Source organism: Rhineura floridana, chromosome 9 (assembly GCF_030035675.1).
Source record: "Rhineura floridana isolate rRhiFlo1 chromosome 9, rRhiFlo1.hap2, whole genome shotgun sequence".
NCBI classification, from domain to species: Eukaryota; Metazoa; Chordata; class Lepidosauria; order Squamata; family Rhineuridae; genus Rhineura; species Rhineura floridana.
The window spans coordinates 10,780,886-10,806,123 of NC_084488.1; the positions used below are offsets into that span (position 1 = coordinate 10,780,886).

At 41.2% G+C, this 25,238-nt stretch overlaps 1 protein-coding gene across 1 annotated transcript in view; it reads left to right on the forward strand.

Annotated features, from left to right (window-relative positions):
• LOC133364068 (cytosolic beta-glucosidase-like) overlaps positions 1 to 25,238 on the forward strand; it is a 72,616-nt gene that overhangs the window by 22,786 nt on the left and 24,592 nt on the right. Inside the window, exons 3-4 of the mRNA XM_061584095.1 lie at positions 9,898 to 10,703; positions 16,010 to 16,133. Of these exons, the coding sequence (XP_061440079.1) occupies positions 9,898 to 10,703; positions 16,010 to 16,133 (930 nt within the window). The remainder of the gene's footprint in view (positions 1 to 9,897; positions 10,704 to 16,009; positions 16,134 to 25,238) is intronic.

Genomic DNA, 25,238 nt, shown 5'->3' on the forward strand with positions numbered 1-25,238 from the left:
GGGAGAGAAAGGAAGGAAGGGTAGGGGTAGGGAGGAAGGTAGAGGGTAGAGGGAGGGGGATGGAAGGAGATTGGGTGCGTGAGCGAGCACTAGGCAAAGGGAAAGCCACTTTCTTTTCCAAAGGAAAATGTTGTGAACAGTATCATTGCTTTTCAGGGTTTCCCTCACCTTTTAATTCTATCGCAGGCACATGTAATCTCCCACCAAAATTTAAACCAAAGCTGTCCCTGGCCACATCCACACCAGATCTTTATTTCACTTTAGACAGTCATGGCTTCCCCCAGAGAATCCTGGAAAGTGTAGTTTGTGAAGGGTGCTGAGAGTTGCTAGGAGAGGCCCTATTCCCCTCACAGAGCTACAATCCCCAGAAGAGGGGCTGACTGTTCACCACTCTGGCCACTGGAACTCAGTCAGGGGAATAGGAATCTCCTAACATTTGTTTTAATGTATTTTAAAGTCTATAATTTTAAAGTTTATGATGTTTTAAAGTGTTTTTAGTGCTTTTGTTTGCCACCCTGGGCTCCTGCTGAGAGGAAAGGTGAGATATAAATCAAATAATAAATAAATAACAGCTCTCAGCACCCTCCACAAACTACACTTCCCAGGATTCTTGGGGGGAAGCCATGACTGTTTAAAGTGGAATAAATGTCTGGTGTGGGTGCGGCCCCTGATTTACCAAGCTGTTAGTCTGGCTTTTAGAACACTGAAAGTTCTGACTGAGCATGCCCAATGCTATAATGGACTTCAATGTTAAATTTCTTTAATTAAAAATCAGCCATGTATTTTTTTTTTTACTTTTAAACTGCAGAAGATGAAGGCCAGAGTATGGGGCAAGTCCAGTAATGGGATTACAGGTACTCTGTGAACATGGCTGATTTTTAATTAATTTCAACAAATTATGAGAACAGAGAAAAAAGTCCGAAAGAGGTCTGGATTTTCTTTTTCTTGTTTTACACTTTGGATTCTATCTGAGTGTTTTGTGTATCGCCATGAAAACTTAAGAGGGTTATTAAGCAAGAGTTTCTGAGTTCAGGACTATAAATTATGTAAGGTTTTGTTTTGAAAGGAGCTTATGGGAAGCCTCAGAATGGCATGGGGGTATTTTCAATTTAACATTGCAGAATGTGAAAAATCCATGCTGGCTATAGTATACAGCCACTCTTGTGGCTGTATAATACGAATGCATCTCCATTGCTCCTCCCTTTGCGCGAGCTTGTAAACAAACCATGAAGTCTTCCATAACCTACTGTATAGTTTCTTGTTTCATCCAAACCATGAAATTATGGTTAATGCTTTTGGAAAAAGCCAGAACATTAAGACAACTTCAAACTGTGGCTTAATATCCTGTCTTTGTCCAAAACATTTAACCATAGTTTCCTTGTTCAAAGAAAATGGGGAACGATAGTTAATGGAAGACTTCTTGGCTCCTTTGATCATGTGAGCAAAGGGGCTGCCAAAAGGCTTGGTTGTATCTCAACTGATTAAGCTGGTTGTTTGAACACAGTAATTAAATTACATTCGAACTTTAGTGTCCGCCACACAGAGACTAGACAAAAGACAATCGTTGCCTGTCAACACCTTGTGTGTTTTAGTTACGTTGTACATACATATGTAGCTGTTACATGGAGGGAAGGCCAACCTGTATACAGATCAGTGCAATCCTGATTCCCTGTCATGTATTAATGAACGCCACTTTGCTTGATATCTGAATGCTTGGGCCAAAGGTGTGGGGGAAGCCAAACAGAAGAGATCTTTCTGCCTATAGGGAAGCACAGAAATATGGAAAAATATGTTTATGAGTATCCTCCATTCCCCACCTCTACCACGTAATGCACTACATCTAGCAGTGTCGTTTCAGCAGGGGCTGTTCAGACAGAGATCTTTTCCCAACCCCTCTTTTCTAATCTGGGCTTGCTTTAGATCAGCGTTACCCAACCTCTTTCGACCCAACGCCCCTTTGCAAAATCTTTTCGTGCCCAACGCCCCCCTCAGATTAAGTATATGCCAATGCTTCCTATTCTTCCCTTAAAATATGAGTAATGCATAAAAGGTATTTTCAATGATTATTACTGATAGTTTTTTACCATGCCTTTTTATTGCACTTAGATTACACATTGAATTCTTAGTATGATATATTAATATACATACATGGTTACACGCAAGAAACAAATTGCAGATATAGGAGTTGTTTCTTATTTCACAAATCCTAAAAACATAAGCAAAAACTAATTGTCCATACGGTATGAACCAATAGAATACACTGTGTTACTTAAAAAACAAACTCATTCAGTTTACCGGCATTGTTTCATTAAACAAGTTCATTTAAACATCACAGAAACAATGGGTAGCGAGTGTGCCCCATTCCTGAAGAAAACCAACGAATAACTGACTGTCTGCGTCACCCGTTTGCACACGGCACTCATCCATTGGAAGAATGCGCCCTCCACCAATACACCCAGCTTATCAAACACTCTCTCATGATTGGTTCCAACATCCCTCAAGACAGCATCGGAACATTACCTAGTGCCGGGGTGTGGCTAATATCCCCATTCCTTGATATGACACTGGCCGCTATTCAGAATTTCTTTACTAAAGAGCACACACTATTTACTAAAGAGCACACACTATACTTATTTCCATGAATTGAGACTATTAAATACATTCTAACTGGGGACAAAATAGTTTAAAAATTAATGATTTGTGTATTAAATAAAATTAAAATTAAATGCTTCAACTGTCGCATCAGACCACCAAATGTCAATGCCCCCTAATGACCCCAAATGCCCCCCTAAAGTTTGTAGTCATGCCAATGCCCCCCTGAAAGGCTGTAACGCCCCCCAGGGGGTGCTACCTCCCACATTGGGAATCGCTGCTTTAGATGAAGAAAGCTGGCATTCTTTGGAATGCCCCTACAGGACCAGCTATTCTGTTTTGGTCCCAGTGGAAGCAGTTTGCCAACTATTGCAAACAAAATCCCAAATACCTTATATCAAATCAAGTATTTTGCCCTCAAAATATGAAATGTAAAGCATTTGCCCTCTAAGAAGTTCTAGAAAGTGATGTTTCCCATTTTTCTAAGTATTTTTTTCTTCATTAAATGGCAGCTGTTTTTGAATAGAAAATCTTTGCTGGTTGACAGCACTGGGGTCCAGAATAGGTTATGTCATTTAGATGTTGGAGCGGAATGATTAGTTTAACAGACACTTGAGAGACAGCGTTAATCATCACGCCTACCAATTCAGTTGTAATTTTTTAGAAAAATTTCTCCCTACTTCTTATTATAAACACTTTTCTGATTAATATTATGAACTTTAAATTTAGCAAAAGGGCACTGGAAGCTCTCCTAGTTGGTTGGTTTTCATTAGGCAGGATCTCGCTTCTCCTGAGCAGTGATCTGTTGAAGCAATTGTAACTGCATAGCATGGAAAAGGCCACCATCCCCTGTATAAACATTTTTTTCCCAAAGAGCATGGAGAGAATTAGAAACTTCAAAGCAATGTCCTTTAAAAAAAAATCTTATGAACTGATTCACTGCCAGTTTCACACCTAAAATATGGGGCATCTGGGAAAACCTTTTGAAAAAATCATTTGTTTTCCAGCTTTGGGAGATTTTTTAAAATATATGTTTGTGTTAAAGTTATTTTATTTTAAAGCACAATATGATAGGCAAAGCTGCCCCTATCATTAAGAGCTCATCCAGACGACCACAAAATGTGTGACGTGTGCTATGTGTGTTTATTATTTTTCGGTCATCCGAATGATGTTGCGCGGTGTTATGCATTTTCGCAGGTTAAATCCGCTCCTTCCAATACCGGCAAAAATGCGATTTGCTGTTTGAAATCGGGAATCTCGCTGTGCCACAAAAAAAGCATTTTTTCCAATGGGAAACAGCAGGGAGGAAAGGCAAAGTGAGGACTATCAGCTGACAACCTGAATAGGAAACAGTGGATTATCCCACTCCATTTAGATAAGCCCTTAGTCAGGATGAATGTATCCGCCTCAGAAAGCAAATTTAAAGATATCGTTAAGGGTGGCAATTGTCTATTTTTAAAAAAATGATGATGATGATGATGATGATGATGATTAGTAGTAGTAGTAGTAGTAGTAGTAGTAGTAGTAGTAGTAGTAGGAGGAGGAGGAGGAGGAGGAGGAGGACCACCACCACCACGTGGTGGTTTTATATATTGTGTCTCAGATGTACAATAAAATATAAAATTAACTTATTAATACAATATAGTAATCATAATCATAATATTTATATTCTGGCTCTCCTTCCAAAGAGAGCCCAGGACAACAAATTTATAAAACAATACAAAGATCTTTCAAACAAAACACCTTAAAAACAATTCCACTACAGATGCAGACTGGGATAAAGGTCTCTACTTAAAAGGTTTGTTGGAAGAGGAAAGTCTTTAGCAGGGGCTGAAAAGACAACAGAGATAGTGCCCACCTAATATTTAAGGGGAGAAAATTCCAAAGAATCGGTGCCACAAAACTAAAGGTACCTGTATTGTGCAGAATAGACCTCCTGATGAGATGGTATCTACAGAGGGCAGTGGGCAGTGATCGACTGAGTATATGATGATCTTTCAGGTATCCCGGTCCCAAGCTATATAGAGCTTTAGACATCAAAAACACCTCGAACTTAGCCCGGTAGCTAATTGGCAGCCAGAGCAATTCTTTCAGCAGTGGGGTAACATGTTGGTGATATCCTGCCCCAGTGAGCAGTCAAGCCACTGTATTTTGCACCAGCTGCAGCTTCTGGGCCAACCTTATTAAAGATACATCATAATTATACCATAATGGGGTGCCATATCTGTTGATTGGTGCTTCACTCTTTTTTTAATGTTCAGAGTAAAACGTATCATAAAATGATTCTTGTTTTCAGGCTGGTTTTGTTATTTAAAATAATGTAATTTATTGGGTTTGATGTTCAGAGTATTCTACATATATTGTGTAGAATAATCATCACAACAGCCTTTAAGATAGATCAGAATTATTATCTCGCTACTGCAGCAGTGCTGAGGCTGAGAGAATAAAGGCCTCTCTAAAGCTACCTAGTGGCTCCATGGTAGAGGCAACATTTGAAGCAAGGCCTTCCTGATTGACAACTCTTTTACAAATGTTGTGTCAACTTTGAATGAATCTCACAGTTTTTTTGTGGGGGTGCTAAAAGTAGACTTTTTGCCAGTAAGTGTAGACAATACTGATCTTGCTGGACCAATTGTCTGACTCTGTACAAGGCAGTCTACCTATGTTTCATAGTGTGCTTTTTCTGTTGACCTTAATGGATTCCACTGCTATATAGGCAGGCAACCCCTTCAAATCTGGTTGCAAAAAAGGAAGCTATGTGTGTGAATGCTATGTTTATGCCAAGATCCATGAAAGTTCTGGTGATGTCTTGCTGCATCAGATGCTCGATTAAAAGCAGAATGGCTGCAATGTTTGAGATAAGACCAGCCATATGGTACAGCTGTGAAAGCAGAATCATTTTAATACACAACACTGTCCCTGTAAAGATAATGTAGAGCAAGACATCTGGACCTATTCTGTTTTTAATGAGAAAGGCAAAAAACCTAAAGAAATTGCATCTTGGTGCCCACCAACATAAGAGGTTTATTGGAAATACTGTATATAGACATCATAGGTTAGTTTAAGAAGCCCTATATAGCCATTAATTTGGAGACCAGCCTCATTTCTGCTATTACCTATTAGTGTTTTTAGGACTGTGGTTTACACATAGATGTTCATAACTCGATGACACAACAGAACGTATGAACCAAATTCACTGAAGAGCATTAGGGGCAGAGTCAATCATGAATCAATACCAGAAAAACTGTTCTCTGGCACAAGAGCTGGAGCCTGAAGAAGTGAAGCCAATGTAGGGCTGGCTTAATGTTGCATTCTATTCACTAATGGGCAAAAACCGCTTGCTGTTTAATGACGTGCCTATAGCCAACAGATATTTCTATCCAACTTTAAAAAGCAGGGAAATTAGGTAGCTATAGTCAATGCACCAGGGGTGCAGGAGACCTGACCTCCTCTCTGAGATATTGTACTGCCCTACAAATTAGTAAAAATGAAAACACATTTTGAGTTGGTCTTTCACAGTCCAATCCAAAACACAAAAGGCTGTCTTTACCTTCATGCGACATTGCCCAATAAAAAGACTTTGAATTTTATTTAAAAATTTTGACACAGATTTCTAGGAAGAAAGTGAAATGTAATTATCTAGGTTAGATTCTCTGTAGCAAAAGTAGTAACACAGGAAAGAAGCAAAGTAAAAATGACACCAACAAACATACCAAAAATGTAATTCTCCATCTTTGGAGATACAGTCCTGATGGCAGGTGTTGCCATCACTCACCATATGCTCAGAGGCATATGTCACCAAATTCTTCCAAGGTACACTGGAAGTGGATTGGACTGTGAAAGACCAACTCAAATTGTGTTTGCATTTTTACAAATTTATAGGGCAGTACAGAAAAAGAGGAATAACAAACAAGAGATGGATTGATTCCACAAAGAAAGCCACAGACCTGAACATACAAGATCTGAACAGGGTGGTTTATAACAGATGCTTTTAGAGGTTGCTGTTTCATAGGGTCACAATTTTTGTAATTGACTTGAAGGCACATAACAACAAACAATATCTCAGAGAGGAGGACAGTTTCCTGCTCCCCTGGTGCATTCACTATAGCCGCCCAATTTCCCTGCTTTTTAAAGTTTGATAGAAATATCTGTTGGCTATAGGTACATTCTTAAACTGCAAGGGTTTTTTTTTGCCTGTTAGTGAATTTATCTGCTTTTTAACCTGGAAGGTAAGAAATGTGATCCTGTGCGAGTTTGTTGAGAATAGATTGATCATTTGCATGCTTATTGAGTTCAACACTCCAGGCTGATGGTGGAAGGCCCGTCCAGGCTTCACCGCCAGCGAGCAGATGCCTGCTTTTGGCGTGCACCGGACTGGGTGCCAGGGGGCCCTTGGCGAGCCCCCAAATCTTGTGCTGAGCACACGCGTGCACGCAAGGCCAGCCACCCCAATCCATGCCCCTGGGATGGTGCGCGCTGGAGAAGCAGGCCTGGGAATGCCGGCATGCCTCCCTCGCCCTGCCGATGCTGCTCCCGGTCTCGCCCGCCCGCCTGCGTGCCTCCAAGGAGGAGTTGGCTGCTCCGACTGACCCAGAGCACTTCTCGGCTCCTTTGCTGGGCAACCGCACGGGGCGGCTCTGGGTGTCACCCGCCTCATGGTGTCACCCAGGTGCGATCCGCACCCCCCACACCCCAATAGTGACGTCCCTGCTTAGAATGATTTATTTTTTAAAAAACAGGTGAGAAGGTTGGAGCAACAGCAGAAGAAGCAACCAAAATGAATAAAACCAGTAACCAGGAACAGTAAGAGGAAACAGGAACTGATATAGGGTAGTGGAAGAAAAAAGAGGGGGGGAAACTATTGAAAAAGGCAAACTGCCACCACCGCAACTGAGGCAAAACCACTGTTGCTGCGGATGAGGGATGGAACGGGAGGGGAAGAAGCAGGAAGGGCAACATTAAGGGAAAAATAAGTTAACAAATTAAACTCCACAGACAGTAATGAAAGGGCTTGAGAATTAACCAAAACTGAGAAGAGTGATAAATGACCCCTAGAAAAATGCCTCCAGGAAGGAAAAAAAGGCAGGAAATAGGGTGGGAGGAAACATCAGGAGAAAAATGAAAAGAAATATGACAGGGGGAAAAACAGCTCAAAAGCACCCAGGGAAACAAATGTAAGGATTCGCCAGGGAAAGGGACTCTGAGAATGAAGAACAAGGTAGAACAAACAAAAAAATAAAGCAGAAAGCTTGCTGACAGAAAAGTGAATGAGAAACCTTCCCCAGTTGCGTTTCAGCTCAGGCTCACCTTTAAGGCTTAAAGCCAGCGAGTACAATACTGGTTCCTAGACAGGCACTGAAGTGAGGAAAGTTGCCTGGGATGTGAACCTACTGCATGTTTTGATCTTGTGAATTTAAAGATGTGTGAACTGCTATACGGTATATTTTACTTGGGGAATATGGTCATACCCAGAGCTACCCCTAGGCACTGGGAAGCGGGGCAGTTGCCCCGGGCCCTGTGCTTTGGGGGCTCCCGCGCTTTGCAATGAGAAGCCGGGCCGTGGCAGGGTTTTTTCTCTTCAGCCGTGCAGTCTCGCCAGCCACTTCCCGCTCTTGGGGAATCTCCCGCTCTTTGGCTGCATGCCTGAGCGGGGTTTCCCCCTCCGCTCATCAGCTCTGAAGCGGGTGTGCGTGCGGCGCTTAGCTAGCTAATTTTAGGCTTGAGGTTTGAATCCCCTGCCTGAGTGGCTTCCTTGTGCTGCCTGCTGCCCGCTCATCAGGTGTGCAGTGCGTTTACAGGCAGCGCTTGCCGGCTTGTTCTGGGCAGCAGGTTTGAAAGAGAGAAAGAATGTGTGGGGGGGGCAACTATGCTTTTGCCCTGGGGCCCGCACATGCTAAGGACAGGCCTGGTCATACCCATGGTATATCCGAATCTGTGGTACAGTGAGACACATTATAACGAGTCTTCACTGTATTTACATATCAAATACATGTGCCACTTAAAAAAGAAAAGGGCTTGATGCATAAGGAGAGGGGGAAGACCAAGTGATGATATATATGTGCATAATGCAAATTTCTAAGCTGGGCTTACACTGCAGGTGCAGAACCTACCATGACTGCTCCTAAAATCTATGTTTTGTATCCTACTACATTCTACTCAGAGTAGACCTATTAAAATTAATGGCTCTCAATTAGTCATGTCTAGTAAGTTCAGTGGATCTACTCTGAATAGAACTAACACTGATTGAATGCAACCCACAGTCTGCTTTCAACCTCAGGTGAGATGTTCCTTGTTCAAATTTTTATGCTTCTATTGTGATGCCTTTATACAAATCTATGGTGAAGCCATACTTGGAATACAGTTCTGGTCACCATTTCAAAAAGCATGTTGTAGAAGTGAGAAAAGTGCAGAAAAGGGTAGTCAAAATGAGTAGGGCCTGAAGCAACTCCCTTATGAAGAAAGGTTACATTTGGGGAAAAGACAAGCAGGGGGCACATGATTAGATGTATATAAAATGATGCATGATGTGGAAAAAGTGGATAGATAATTTTCTCCCTCATAATACTAGAATCAGTGGTCATTGAATAAAGCTGCATGGTGGGATATTCAGGAGAGACAAACGGAAGCACTTCTTTACATAGAACATAGTTGGAATTCGGTATCGCAAGATGTACTGACCACCAAATAGCTTTAAAAACAGATTACATAAACTCATGGATGATAAGACTATCAGTGGCTGCTAGTCATGATGGCTATATATTACCTCTGAATACCAGTTGCTTGGGAAGAACAGCAGCAGAGGGCTATTGCCTTCATGCCATGTTTATTGGTTTTTCATGGACATCTGATTGGCCGTTGAGGGAAACAGGATAGTTTGATCCAGCAGAGCTCTACTTATGTTCTTATCTGGTCTCAGCCATGAATTCATTGGGGACCATTAGGCGAGTGGTTGTCTCTCAGATTCAGCCCATCCTGTAATATGATAATGTCAGGTTACCTCGCAGGTTCATTGTATTAAGTATTTTATATATCTGTTAAGTAAATGTAAACTTCATTTCTAAGGAACAGTTTTCAAAATGCCTGTGGCTCAACTAAGCCATCTTCATCCAAATAAAGATGAAGATTTAATACAGATTGCTGGGAGAATTGACTGGAAGAAATCCACATGTGTTCCTTGGACAAATATCTTACAATGCAATGAACGATCAGAAGCTGATGAAAAACCAAATGCTGTAGAGTGACCTTTGTATGCTTGATTGAGCACAAATGCAAACCTTGTTGTCTTGCTTCTTTCTTGTCCTTTAGGAGTTGATTATTATAACAAAGTGATTGACAGTCTGCTAGCAAATGATGTGACACCTATGGTTACATTGTATCATTTTGACTTACCTCAACATTTAGAAGATCAAGGTGGCTGGAGATCAGATGCCACAGTGAAAGCCTTTGATACTTATGCTCAGTTTTGCTTCAGAATATTTGGGGACAGAGTGAAGCTATGGATCACCATCAACGAGCCATATATTATTGCTACACTTGGCTATGAAAAGGGTATTTTGGCTCCAGGTATCGCAGAGCCTGGTACAGGAGCATACCAGGCTGCTCATAACATGATCAAAGCTCATGCTGCAGCCTGGCACAGTTATGATAGACTATTTCGGAAACAGCAAGGTGGACTTGTGTCTATAGCGCTAATCTCAGGCTGGGCAGAACCCTTTAATCCGAATTCTCTTGCTGACCAAGAAGCTGCTAAGTGGCACATGGCATTTTGCCTTGACTGGTTTGCTACCCCGATCTTTCTTGATGGTGACTATCCAGCCATCATGAAATCCAAGATTTCCTCTACGTGTAAAAGGCAAGGATCTCCATTATCGAGGCTTCCAGAATTTACCGAAGAAGAAAAAGTAATGATCAAGGGCACTGCTGACTTCTTTTCTCTTAATTATTATACTACCCGCAAAGTTAAGTACCAAGTTAATACACATAGCCAAATAAGTATCTTTGCAGACAAAGAAGCAGAGGAAGTAACAGATCCATCATGGCCTGTTGCAACTGGCAGTTCTTGGCTGGCTGTTGTTCCGTGGGGCTTACGTCGCCTATTAAAATACATTAAGGTATGGTGCTTACAATACTTTTCCCTGTTTGTTTATCCAGTTACTTAATGAACTAACTGCTACTAAACAATGAGGTTTTAGTGTAGAGGTAGAAACAACAGCACACTTCTTGTTTTGGTGTGAATCCAGGTAACAGCATTGTCAGTGCATGGTGTGGCAGACCACAAGAGGGCTTTACATCTGCTCTCAGGGAAGGGCTAGTATTCAACATTTTCCTTCTAGGATACTGGGTTGCAGACCCATTGAAATGAATGGGTATTATTAAGGTTCATTAATTCAGTAGATCTATGTCAGGACCCTTCCTGTCAGGATCCCACCTCAGGCCACCACCTGCTAGGATCCCGCCTGTGGCTACCGCCTTGTCACAGTCCCACCTCAGGGTCCTGGTTTTTAAATGGTTCTCTCACCAGCTCTAGCAAAGATCTCTCAAGATCCCACTGCTAGGCAGCACCACCAGTCACTCCCAGTAATTCAATATTGCCTTGAAACTGTGCCTCAGTCTCCTCTTGGCTTATTGCTACTTTGTGTCTGGGTGCACTTGCAGGCCACACCCCCCCTGTATCTTTGTGCCTATAAAGAATACAGCCCTGGGTTGCTGTGGATACTTGATGATGTTACACTATCTCTTCACCGCTGCCACCATTGATACTGTTTCCCCACCTTGCTATATGCCCTGCCCACCCTTCTGGTCTGTGTAACCTAGCCAAGGATCAGACGTTAGGTAAACCAAGAAATATTTATTTATATATACAGGAATAACAAGATTACTTAAACGTATAGTTTAACAAACGTATGGTTTCATCAGATGCGTTACTCTTTATGTTTCTAGCCGTCAATAACCTGCCTCACTACCCATCTAATCCAATCCAACCCACAAAACCAACCGAACTCTCTCATCAACCAACCGCCTCATCCACCCCTCTCTCAACTGTCATCCTCTCATTTATACCTTCAGACACTCAAACGCTCAGCCAATCATACTACAACATTCTCCAGCATTCCAGCCCATGTACTCCCCCCTCTCACTCAGTCTACTTACTATATATACTCTAATAAAGCTGCACTTACCATATTTACAGTATTATAAATACAGGGGCATTACAGTCACCACAAAACGTCTTCCTGAAGCCTGGCCAGAGGGAAAAATCCTTTTTTTCATTCACCTCAGCTGCACAGCAGTCTTTTCAAAGGGATTGGCACTCAGGAAACAAACTTACAGACCTTAATAACATAAAGGAACATAAATAGACAAGGAATGTACAATGTTGGGAAAGTTCATAACTCATTTAAAAACTTTTAAGGTAAACCTCTTCTCAGAGCCTTACAGAGGAGGAGATCACCAAACATCATTCTAACTGCTCTAAGGTAACTATCCATAATGGCAGCTGCTTTCTGCTTCAGCTCTCTTACTTAGTATGTGCAGAATTATTAAAGTAATATATACCAGTGGGTTACACTTACTGTATCCTATTGTGACATCATACACGACATCAGAATGTCATCATTGCATTCATCCTAGGCTATCTCCATGTCAACAGCAGTGGCCAGTAAACCCCTGCGACTAGATAACCATCAGACTGGCTCTCCAGCAAGTTTGCTGCTTGATCTCATAATCTAAGCCTAAAGAATATTCAGTATAACCTGAAACCCTGCTTCCGGTATTAAAAACAAGAACAACAGCCCCCAAACACTAGTAGAACCAATGAAAGGTGCAACCGCACACCTGAGATTAATGCCCATGCGCGAGTCAGTTTTTCCAAAGAGGATCAACCTTGAATGCACATTCTGATCTGAAGATTTCTCTCTGTTCCATCTGGTTGTCTAAAGCTCTTTATTTTATGGTATTCCCCCCTATAACATGACATTCCATTGGTCATAAACATTATGAAATTTATTTTTGGATTAAACTGGAGAGTTTAATGTAACCTTCTGTGGAGCATATCACTTAAGTCCAAAGTCCAAATCCCCAATGGAAACAAACCTGATGTGCATGTAATTACTTTTGCCCACATTCATCCTCTTTTTATTCTGATTTCTCCCTTCACATTGCCTCCTCCACCCACCTCACCGTATCCAAATTTAGACTGAAAGCTCCTTGGGGCAGGGACCTGTCTTTTCTTTATACAAGTTGGTAAAGCAAACACCTTGTCCATTGATGGTGCTATATAAATTACCATCTTAATTATCTGTAGGCTTCTCCAGTGTCAGAAGTGTCCCTCTGCTGAACTATAGAATATATTTTAAGAGCTTCCCCTGACATCAGGTGGGTTGCTCCTTTCAAAACTACAGCAGAAGTCGAGGGAGAATTCAGGGACGGAGAATGTGAAAGAGTGATGATAATGGGAAATGGTGAGATAGAGTTGGTCAGTTGGCTATCTGGAAACAAAACCGTCAGTGAAGATCTGTGTTGTCTAATGAAGCAGTCTTGATTTAAATCAGCATGGAATTCTAGTGGGTTCTCATTGGATTGGTATTGTAGGCATGACATTTCAATAAAAATATAATGTAGTGGTTTAAAACTTTTTTTTAAAAAAATAAACAAACTTAGCTCCCCCTTCTAAACTTGAGAGCCAGTGTGGTGTAGTGGTTAAGGTGTTGGACTATGACCTGGGAGGCCAGGGTTCGAATCCCCACACAGCCATGAAGCTCACTGGGTGACCTTGGGCCAGTCACTGCCTCTCAGCCTCAGAGGGAGGCAATGGTAAACCCCCTCTGAATACCACTTATCATGAAAACCCTATTCATAGGGTCGCCATAAGTCGGAATCAACTTTAAAGCAGTCCATTTCCATTTTCAAAACTTGGTTCACATTCTGGGACCCCTTCTGTTTGCAGAATTTCATTTTGTCATCAGAAGACAACCCCTGGCAGCATTCTAAAACACCTCTTTTGGTGAAGATTTCCACAATGAGGAATAAGAGTTTATCTTCTAAGACAGCAGAATATTTGAAATTTCTTATTTCCTCACAGAGTTATCTAAATCTATGAGGTGATTCTTCTGTTTGCTTCCCATTTAGAGATAGGAGAAATGTATACTTTGACATTTTATTAGTTCCTTGGCAATGCTTTTAGTTCCTTGAGGTGCAATGCAAATATACCTTAAAGACAGCCCTCAGCATGACATTTTCCCTATGAGATGAGCTTGTTTACCCCTAGCTTTGCAACGGCCTTTACAAACATACTAACCAGAGCTTTGAACACTGATTCATTTGTCTTGTGCTTCACCCCATTCTTCAGACACTCTGTGCTGATGTAGCAGACTGGTTATGAGACTGAGTGATGAATCAGGACATGCCTCTAGTTCAGTCCTCACTTCTGGCATGAACTCACTAGGTGTCTTTGGGAAGCCACTCTTTTCTTGACCTCATTCTCCAGTATGGAGGATAATAATGCTTATGTACCTTACAGCATTGTGGTAAGGATTACAGCTAGAGAATGGGTGCACTGTTAGCACTTGAAAGCACCATATAAACACATCATCATCATCATCATCATTATATAATCAGTATATTTACATTTATCAGTTAAATGTACATTTGTCATTTTAAAAATGCATAGTCAATTTAAAAATAATTGAAAAACTAATTTTGTGAGCTGAGATGTACAAGTTCCAGCTAATTACAGAATGCATAGCTGCCTTCTGTTATGAACACACACAAATGTCTTTTAGCTCAGTTTTGGATCAAAGTTTGTACACTTGGGCAAACTGCTATGGGCACTTCCACAGCAGAACCAGTACTCTGATTATGTATTCTTGTGTGCACCCTCAGATAGCATTTGATACTGATGAGGTATTCAGATGCTTCTAAGCCAGAGGTAGGTAATGTAAGCTGCACAGAAATTAGTCTTCTCATTTCCCAGAACAACTGGTCCGTGGTTAGCCATATTTTGGTAGGTCATTCCATAGTAAGTAGGAAATATAGTAAGTTAGAAACTTGGACACTTTGTCCTTTTTTGTTTTTGAAGGCAGATAAACCTTTCTAAACAATCCCTCCCCCCATATGAGTTTTAGGGCTTCTTGAGGCAGCAAAATGCAGTAGGTACATTTTTAAAGAATTCTAACTAAAGGTTGTTTTTCAGAAATCTAGTTTGAATTCTGATTATAGTTGTGAAGCCTGATACAGATTGGCGAAACATATTCACATATTCCAACTGCTGGGGAAACAATGCTATCAGAATATTTGTAGTTCACCTTCTGGAAAGGAAAGGAAATTGGCTACAATTAAAATCTCACACAGGCTTTATGGACAGGAATACTTTTGTGGGGTGGACTGGGAAGAGATCCTAGGAGAGGCAACTTAAGGAAAAAAGCAAAGGAGACTGGAAACTGAAGTGAGAGGGAACTGAAGTAACCTGTCGCCACTTAGGGTCAGCAGGAAGACAAGGAAGAATGGCCTGGAGATAGACTGGCTATAAAAATATTGCAGTGCTCATCTGTCTTATAGAACTGGCCAGACAAAAAAAGACTTTTAGTGCAAATGGGAATGCAACTTCAATTCCGGTACTGCTGTTTGCAACAAGTTGTACATGACTAGAGTGGACTGGAGCCACTGGCAAGATGCCTATAGTTTACATTGTGGTCAGGCCCTTTGGCGTCCTACTTATCCCGGATGATTCACTGAAATAACAGATTGTCCATAATTTGTTGGGTTAAAAGGTGTCACCCCTAGTGAGTTGCAGTATATGCTTGTGGAGAGGGGAAACATTGGAATGCCAGCAAGGAACCCTCCCCTGCCAAGTCAGGAGTTCAGCTGCCTACCTTAATCTCTCAAGTCCAATGCGTATCTGCCTGGGTCTACTAATTTTTGGTAAGACTATACCTGAGGTAGGGTAATGACGACAGTTTGTTAAATATTTGTTTATGTGGACCTGTACTTTGTAATATGCAAAGATGCCCCCATCCTAACTCTGAATTGTTTAATCTCAGGAACAGCCTTTTTGATTCAATACCTGGATAGGTGTGCAGTATATTCAGATCATGTCTAACAACCGAATTTGTTATCACTTGCTAGTACTGAGGGGTTAAATAGCAGTGACAATAAAGCAGATGCTAATGCAGAAAAAGATATTTTAGTATTCTCATTAAAATAAGTAATTTCTCTATCTTCATGGATATTTGCACAGTTTTGCTTTTCCATTGTTAGTCATAAAAGGTCAGCTTGTGGAAAATTAAGTTAATAGGGTCAGTGCAATTTGATGAAAACTAGTTTTGGGTTGTAGCTTAAAGTAGATAGAGGGTAATGCACCTGATTTTATGGGCTTTTCTTAACATCTGTTCTGAATAAAACTTCTGCTCCCTTGTTCTAGGATACATATAATCACCCTATAATTTACATCACCGAGAATGGGTTTTCCCAAAGTGACCCTGCTGCACTCGATGACACTCAGCGCTGGGAGTATTTCAGGCTGACTTTACTGGAGATTTTAAAAGGTACAGTTTAAGGATGATGAAAGATCAATTGTGCAAACTTAATATAATTTTCCTATGTGCCTATTTGCATTTAGCAATGACTAGTGATTCTTGAAGCTAACGTACATCAGACAAAAACTTTGTGATTAGAGGGGGGAAATGTTTAGCAGATAGGAAAGAAAGTAGCTTTCATCCTCCTGTGCCATCTTGGAATGGAACGAAATGAGAAAATTGAAAGGAAATTGCATTTTTTGCAGTCTGGTGTTCATAATGCTAAAATGGTAGGCTATGCTAATTGATATATGACCTGACAGAACAAAATAGAGAACAATTGATTTAAGAAATACTGCCATCCTAGGAGGAGCAAGGAGGTAGAATCAGGACAAGTAGAGTCCTACTAGTTAGGGGTAGAGTTGGGAAAAGTCTGGCAGCTCAGGAGTTAAGTGAGGGCAAAAGTTGGAGTTCAGTGGGTATTTTAGAGCCCAGGTATGGTTACCTGACACAATATGGTTGTACCAGTCAGACAAGTACAATACTAGTTGGTTGACAATCCTATTATAAAATCATTGTGCTACTTTTTTAGAACATCACTACAGTGCACAGGTGTTCCAGTTTTGTTTTGCTCTTCTGAAAATAGCTTAGTCTTTAGATACAAACAAGATAGTTATGGGATGCACTTCTGCAAAAATATTCCCTGTTGATTATACAGTGTCAAAATATCCACACCATGGCAGACTTCGTTCCAACCCCAGCTCTTGCAATGGGATTTTTTAAAGTGATCTGTGTTGGCCTGTCATGGATGAGTAGGGAAATGCCCACAATGTCTTTCATTCAAAAAATGGAAATTTCTGCTGGTTCTGCCCCACCTCAGAGCTGTCTCCTCCATCCCCAAAACGGTCCAAAGAAAAAACATGATAATCAGTGTTTGTATAATGGTTAGAGTGTCAAACTGGGAATGAGGAATCCCCAATCAGTCATGAAGGTCACTGTCTTTCACCCTAACTTACCTCAAAGGAATGTTGTGAGGATAAAATGGGGCTACTGTGTACCCTTCCCCAAACTCCTTGTAGGAAGAGCTGGATAAAAATGTAATGAATAAGAATCCATCCATGCATGAGTCAGAACCATACACTAGTCTTGAGCTTTCTTTGATCATATATAATCAAGTGATAATTTAATCATTTTCCAGTAGACAACGCCAGCATCTGAATTCTTCCAAAGTATATTAGTTGAGTTGATGTTACATTGAGTGGGGAGTTGAGTCCTGGAGTTCTGATTAATAACAAAGTTGAGGAGTTCCTGGATGTGAAAGTGAGAAAATTGAGGTTTCTCATGGGATATTACATATTCTCTGAAGAGAGCTATTTCAGCAACAAAACCTACCATGTTTATGCTCAGAAGTAAACTGTAGCCAAGGGGGTGTGTGCGTGCGCAAGTGTACCTGTATGCAAAATTGTGCTCATTATACAGCCATGAGGGTGGCTGTATACTATAGCCAGTGTGGATTTTTCACATTCCGCAATGTTAAATTGAAAATACCCCCATGCCATTCTGATGCTTCCCATAAACTCATTTCAAAACAAAACCTTACAAAACCTATAGTCCTGAACTCAGAAATGCTTTCTTAATAATCTAGAGTTCAAAGTGTAAAAAGAGAGGAAAAAAACAGAATCCTTTTGGACTGTATTCTGTCAAAGTTCTCATAATTTGCTGAAATTAATTAAAAATCTGCCATGTTCACAGAGTACCTGTAATCCTATTACTGACCTTGCCCCAAACTCTGGTCTTCATCTTCTGCAGTTTAAAAGTTAAAAAAAATGCCTGCCCAATTTTTAATTAATTTAAGAAATTTAACATTGAAGTCAATGATAAACCCTGGGCATGTTCAGTAAGAACTAATCACCAGTGTTCTAAAAGCCAGACTCACAGCTGCTTGGCTTGCCTAATCAGGGGGCACACCCACACCAGACTTTGGTTTCACTTGAGACAGTCATGGCTTCCCTCAAGGAATCCTGGGAAGTGTAGTTTGTGAAGGCTGCTGAGAGGAGACTCCTATTCCCCTGACAGAGCTCCAGTGGCCAGAGTGGTTTACCAGTCAGCCACTCTGATTGAAGGTCTGTGAGGGAACAGGGCGTCTCCTAGCAACTCTTAGCACCCTTTACTAACTACACTTCCCAGGATTCTTTGAGAGAAGCCATGACTGTCTGAACTGAAATAAAGGTCTGGTGTGGATGTGGCCAGGGACAGCTTTGGTTTAAATATGGGTGGGAGACTAGATGAGCCTGCTGTAGAATAAAAAGGTGGGGGAAAACACTGCAAAATGATGCTGTTCACAATGTTTTCCTTTTGGAAAGGAAAGGGGCTTCCCCTCTGCCCAGTGCCCACTCATCCAATCTCCTCCCCTCCCCTCCCCTCCCTGTTCCTCCCCTTCCCCCTCCTCCCCTGCCTCTCCTTCTCCTCCCCTTCCCACCCCTCCCCCAGGTTAGTTTCACCTATCCTAAGCATGATTGCACAGGAGTAAATCCCACTGAACTCAAAAAACATGCAAATGATCAAACCTCCCATCCCCTCCTCCTCCCTCCTATCCCCTCCTCTTGCCACTTCCCTCTCCCTTCCTTTGCCCCTTTTCTCCCTTCCTTTGCCCTCCTCCCCCTCCTTCTCTCCCATGGTCAATTTTACCTACTCTAACCTCCTCCTCCCTCCATCACCTCCCTTTTGCCTCTTCCCTTCCCCTTTCTTCACCTCTCACCCTCCCCTTCCAATGCCCTCCTTCCCCCTCCCTCTCTTTCCACTCCCCTCTTCCCTCCCTTCCCCCTTCCTTCTCCTCTCGTCTCCCCCTCCCCCTCCCCCATGGTCAGTTTTACCTATCCTAACCATGATTGCACAGAAGTAAATACCATTGAACTCAATAAGCATGCATTCTCCTCCTTCCCCTCTCCCCCTCCCTTCTTCCTCCTCCCCTGCCCATTCCAGCCCTCCCTCCCTCTTCTCCTCCCCCCCATTGTCAGTTTTACCTATCCTAAGCATGATTGCATGGGAGTAAATCCCACTGAACTCAATAAACATGATCCAACCTGCCCTCCTTCTCCCCTCCCCTTCCTGCCTGCTCCCATTCCCCTCATCCCTGCTGCCCTTCCTCCCCTTCCCCTGCCATTCCTCCTCCTCCCCTCCTCATCCACTGTGGTCAGTTTCACCTATCCTAAGCATGACTGCAGGGGAGTAAATCCCACTGAACTCAATAAGCATGCAAATGGTCAATCTATTCTCAGTAAACTTGCACAGGATCCCATTTCTTACCTCCCGGATTAAAAAGCAGAGAAATTCAGTAATGTTGCTTCCCCTCTGCTAAAACAAGATCAGCACAGCCCATGTTTCTGTTATTTGGGCTGATTACAGGTGTTGCCACCACTAACCAAATGTTCAGAGGCACATGTTACCAAAATCTTCCAAGCTACACAGGAAGTGCATTAGACTGTGGAAGACCAACTCAAATTGTGTTTGCATTTTGACAAATTTGTAAGGCAGTACAATATCTCAGAGAGGAGGTCAGGTCTCCTTCTCTCCTGGTGCATTCACTATAGCTGTCCAATTTCCCTGTTTTCTAAAGTTTGATAGAAATATCTGTTCTCTATAGGTATGTTTTTAAAATGCAAGGTTTTCTTTTCCTATTAGTGAATTATATTTATCCTTCACATTTTAAAATTTCAGCATACATTTAAACATAAACTTGGATTGAAAAAGCCCCTTGCATAAGTTGGGGAAGTAGTTATTGAAGGGGTGCATGATCCCTGTTGTAATCCCGATGCTGCTCTTATTAATCAAATTCACACAATTGATGTTTCGGTCTTGTAGCTATAGTGATACACAACTAAATAAGGACCAGTGTGATAAACATGTATGCCAAATGCACAAATCCCTTGGTGTAAAGGTGGGGGCAATAACTATTACAACTATAACTATTTGATTTGTGCTGATAACACTATTATTGCTATTCAAAATAACCCTGACAATTCTCTTAAATAAACTGCTTTCTTGCAGTTGAATCTTGAATATCCAGTAGCAGGCCTTTGAAACCTAACTGTGAATCTTCCAACCCCAGTCTCCCCCTCACTGAATCTGAAATGCTGCCCCTGGAATGAATGGTCTCTTTTTTTTCCAGATGGCTGGTTTGGATGTGTAAAAGTTTCAACTATCAGATTTTCTATTACCATGTAGAAGTTAAGATGCTCAGGAGTAGTTTCTGTGGGGATAATATCAAAATCAAGCTGTATAAAGACAGAACCATTGATTTTTCTCCCCTCCAATGGGGGAGAATCAATTTAAGAGAGAAACAAATGACTTGCCTCCTCCCCTTTATGGCAAAGTTTGTGAGAGGTACATTCCGAGGTTTCAGTATATGTTTTTGTCAGTTTTTCTGTTAACAAAACCCAACTTTTTAGCTTAGAAACATGCCTCAGCTAGCACAGCAGTCTAGGACTGCTGAGAAGCTTTCTAATGGTCAGCTATAGGCTCCTGATGACAACTCACCCCTGGCAAGGTACCATCATAGTTATTGAAGACTTCATTGAAAATAGTTAAGGCAGATTCAGAGTATGAATGAATGAATGAATGAATGAATGAATGAATCTTTATTTTTACCCCGCCCTTTTTCCAAAACTGGAACTCACGGCGGCTTACAAATAAAAACAACACGTAGGTAAAAAAAACATACAAAAATATACAATGAAAATAGAATTAAACTATTCACGACATTAAAACCATGAAACATACACTTAAGATACTAAGACAATTTAAAACATTAAGAATAGGGCCATAGAACAATACAACAGACCTTATGAGGCCCTATCTTAAACATCTTCTAGTAACAATCTGATCTATGGTAACAGGTTGGTGGTATCTACTTTGTAATCTTCAGGGGTCCATCATTTGAAAGATTTGTTTTCTGTCAGTGCCAACATGGAAAAGAAATTGTTTTCCTCACTTCTGAACGAAAAACTTCTGTTTGAAGGGGTACTTTTGCTTAAAGAGGGATAAATTCTTAGATGGCAATTAGGCATGACAGTTAAGTTTATCCCCCATGTTCAGAGATACCAGTAAATCTGGATACCAGTTGCTGGTTGGACGGTGGGGTGGGGAGTGGAGGAAGTGCTGCTGTTTTCACACCCTGCTTCTGGATTTTCCAAAAGCATCTGGCAGGCCACTCTTCGAATCAGGATGCTGTACTAGATGAGTCCTTAGTCTGATCAAACCAGGGTATTTTTATGTGTTTACAACTGAGCTATAGCACCTCCCTAAAGGCCCCGGCAACCATTCCCCCTGGGCAGGGCTTGTCTGGGATATGAGTGAAATTTTAATCAGTTTTTTTGCTGGGAAGGGGAGAGTGGAAGTGCAAGTGAATAGTGTACTTTTTGGGGGAAATCCATGTTCTGAATTGGTTGTTTTGGCTGATAAATTGCTAGCCTTCTACAGTCATTCCTTTTCATTACAGTTTTGAGTTAAGGCAGTTTTGTCAGTTCCTGTAAGGGAATGTCTTGTCATTCAAATAGTCTCTAGATAATGAAAATGCAACTGTATGGAAAGAATATTACAATGTCAAAATGAAGCACTGGCATTGCACTTCTGTGTATTTGCCTTTACAATGTCAGGATAAAATGGAAAAAAATATTGATCAATAGAATGGAGCATTAGAAGTGACTGGATAAAATGCACACAATGCATTATGTGTTATGAAGTCCTATTAATATTAAATGCAAATAACTTTGCAGGGTTATGGTGGAGGATTTGCACTTGCAAGCATGAGAGTATTGTTAAGCCACAGCTATCAGAACCTGCACGCAATGATTACACATACATTATGTTGCATTGCCCAATTATGCAAAGCAGGGACTATTTTGATTGATGATTAACAACTTTTATAGGCTGTCTTTTGATAAAAACATCCAAGAAATCTTACAAGTTAAAAAGGTACAAAATTAAAATAGTATCTGTGGCAGCTCTTGTCTGGATCCTGTTAACTCACTGCCTGCCCACCTATTACCTTTAGGGATTGGCAAGAATTTAGGTCAATTTGAACTTGGCACTGGATTTTCTTGTAGTGCGCACATTCGCTATCTTTGCGAACCAAACTTGTATGCTATGATCTTCGCCTGCTGTTTCTTGACACTGGATTTTTAAAAAAAAATCTGTGTCATATATCACGATATTAAGAACGATATTGTTAATTATGTCACCTTGGATCAAAACTGTTGAAATGTGTATTCCCTTTAATTTCTTTCAATGAGATTCACATTCACATTCTTTTTCTTCTTCTTAAGCTGTCGTCCTTGTTTTTTTCTTTTTAAAGGCAGCACAGCAGTCATTTATATAGTTGCTTTCAGTCAGTGTGGCTCCCCTTGCAAAGGTCCTTTCTCTCTCCTGCCGCCTGCTTCACTCCTTCACACCCACCCAAACACCCTCTCCCATGCACACCTGGCTTTTTTCTTTCTCTCTCCCCTCCCCTCCACTTGTATCAAACACAATCCAAGCGGGGACGGAGCACACAGTCGAGAGGCACTGAACTCAGTGGGACTTACTTCTGAGCAAGCATAGGTAGAATTTCATCGTCAACCCAGAATCTGCTGTGATCCTTTATTATGATTATTTACATCCCACCTTTCTAAGCCCCATGCAAGTCAATTGCTTCTGAATAGGCATGTAGAGGGATTCCACTAGCTGCAGCGCAAGCATGCCTGCATCTGTTTACCCAGAAGTAAGTCTCAATGTAGTGAGGCTTATTCTGTAGTAAATGTTCTTATAGTTGCAGCTGCAACTATGCAGCATGAGTACCCTGAGGTAAATCTCTCTGTGGTTAATGGAGCTTACTCCCAGATAAATGTGTGTAGGATTGCAGCCTGAAAGGTGCTTAGTTTGGGGGCCAGCTTGTGCTCTTGATCTCCCCCTCTTAAAAAAAGAGGGTGAGCAGGAAGGATTTGAACCCTGCTCTCCCAGGTCCAAGACGTACACTCTAGCCAGTTTACTCTCTAACTCATCCAGTAGTAATTCACGTTTCAACTTTCAAAATTAAATCAGATGAGATGAAAATTAATTCAACTACACACGTCTCATTTAATTGTGTGTGTGGTGGGGTGTTATTTGACTGTCTTTGGACAGAGTCAGACAGTAAGCAAGAAGCAAGAGACAGACTTGATGGGCAATTGTCTGCTTTATTTACATTTGAACAGCAAAACAAACTGACCATCTGTATAAAGAATATTAAGAATGTTATTTTCCAGAAGAAAAAAATAGAAACAGTAAAAACAGGAGATAGTGAGGGGGGGGGAATAAATGGAACCGCCTGCCAGTTCGACAGAATGCAATCGAACTGGGACCAACAAGTGGATCCCATTCTGAGTTACCTTGATGATCTAGATGTGTTTACCCCATCAGTCATCAAAATGCTGTAAAGATACGTCTTTTTGTTTCTGCTAATTTCCACTTTTTTTAAAAAAAACCACAAACCTTTTGACTATTATATTTTTCCTACATTTTCTTTCTGCTGCCACCATAACTCAAAATCTTCAAATATTCCTATATCAATTAAGCTTTCATAGCTATGGATGCATGTGGGATGAAACAGTGCACTAGGTTTATTGAAGCATATTCTTATTATTAATAGGCTGTAATGTTTAAAGGATTACTTATAAGGCTTGTGGTTTCACTTAGTTACTGTTACTTTAAATAGTAATGCATAAGCAATAGGCTTACTGTCCCTTTAAGAAGATGGCTATGTGAGTTTACAGTTTCACTCTCCTTCACCACTTAACACACAACACATTGCGCTCACAGGATCATATGTGGTCTTCACTTCCTTCACTCTGGAGTCCTTCAGGCTTCTTTCAGGATTGCAGTCACAGTCTTCAGCCTGTCCAACAACAACTGTTGCCTCTGGTTCGCAATGATTAGCTGGCACTAGCTTTTTCTTGAAGGCTGTCACAGAGCTTCTCATCTTAGCAGCCTCCTTCAGCCCCAGTAATATCAATTCCTGGACTAGATCTTCTGTTCAGATGCCAGTCTCTGCCATTGCTCATGGCTCCCTTCAGGCTTCCCCAAGTCTGTCCTGAGCTTCTTCCTAAGTCCCTCACCATTCCACTCCAACCATTCCACTCCAAGGGAGAGGGACTTCTCAGTGGTGGCCCCCAAATTATGGAATGATCTCCCTGATAAGGTGCACCTGGCGCCAACACTGTTATCTTTTCGGCACCAGGTCAAGTCTTTCCTCTTCTCCCAGGCATTTTAGCATGTGTTTTTAAATTGTTTTTAAATTTTTTAAATTGTGTTTTTAAATTGTTTTTTTGTGTTTTAAAATGTGTATATTTGTTTTTAATGTTTTTAATTGCTGTAAACCGCCCAGAGAGCTTCAGCGATGGGGCGGTATATAAATGTAATAAATAAATAAATAAACTTCAGCTTCAACAGCTACTCTGTATGAACAATACTGAACCACACCTTTTATTTACGCCAGCCAGGACCCTCCACCCAGTCAAATACCATTTGGATGAAATTCTACTCTCTGATTAATCTATAGTTCTGAGCCAATAAGATGAGGTGCAGTGTCCACCAATTAAAACTACTTTTATGATGCTTTTGATTCTGAAAATAAAGCCAGAGACCTCCCCAACCATAGCCATCCCCTGACTGACTCTAGGCTACAGTGGCAGTTTAACTGACATTTGCTGTCTGCCTTCAATACAATGTTTCCCTCTAGCTCTCTACTGGAACACAAGTCCGTTTAGTTCACAGGTAACTCTTTACATACATCATCTTGTTTGAAATGATATAACAACTTTACCACATAAACAATATTATTTCTCTACAGTATCTAATATTCCCTGTGCTTTATAAATTACAGCAAAGCCTTTGACTGTGTAGATCACGAAAAACTATGGAATGCTTTAAAAGAAATGGGGGTGCCACAGCATCCGATTGTCCTGATGCGCAACCTATACTCTGCACAACAGGCTACTCTAAGGACAGAATATGGAGAAACCTATTGGTTCCTCATCGAAAAGGGTGTGATACAGGGGTGTGTTTTATCACCCTATTTATTTAATCTATACGCAGAACATATCATACGGAAAGCAGGATTGG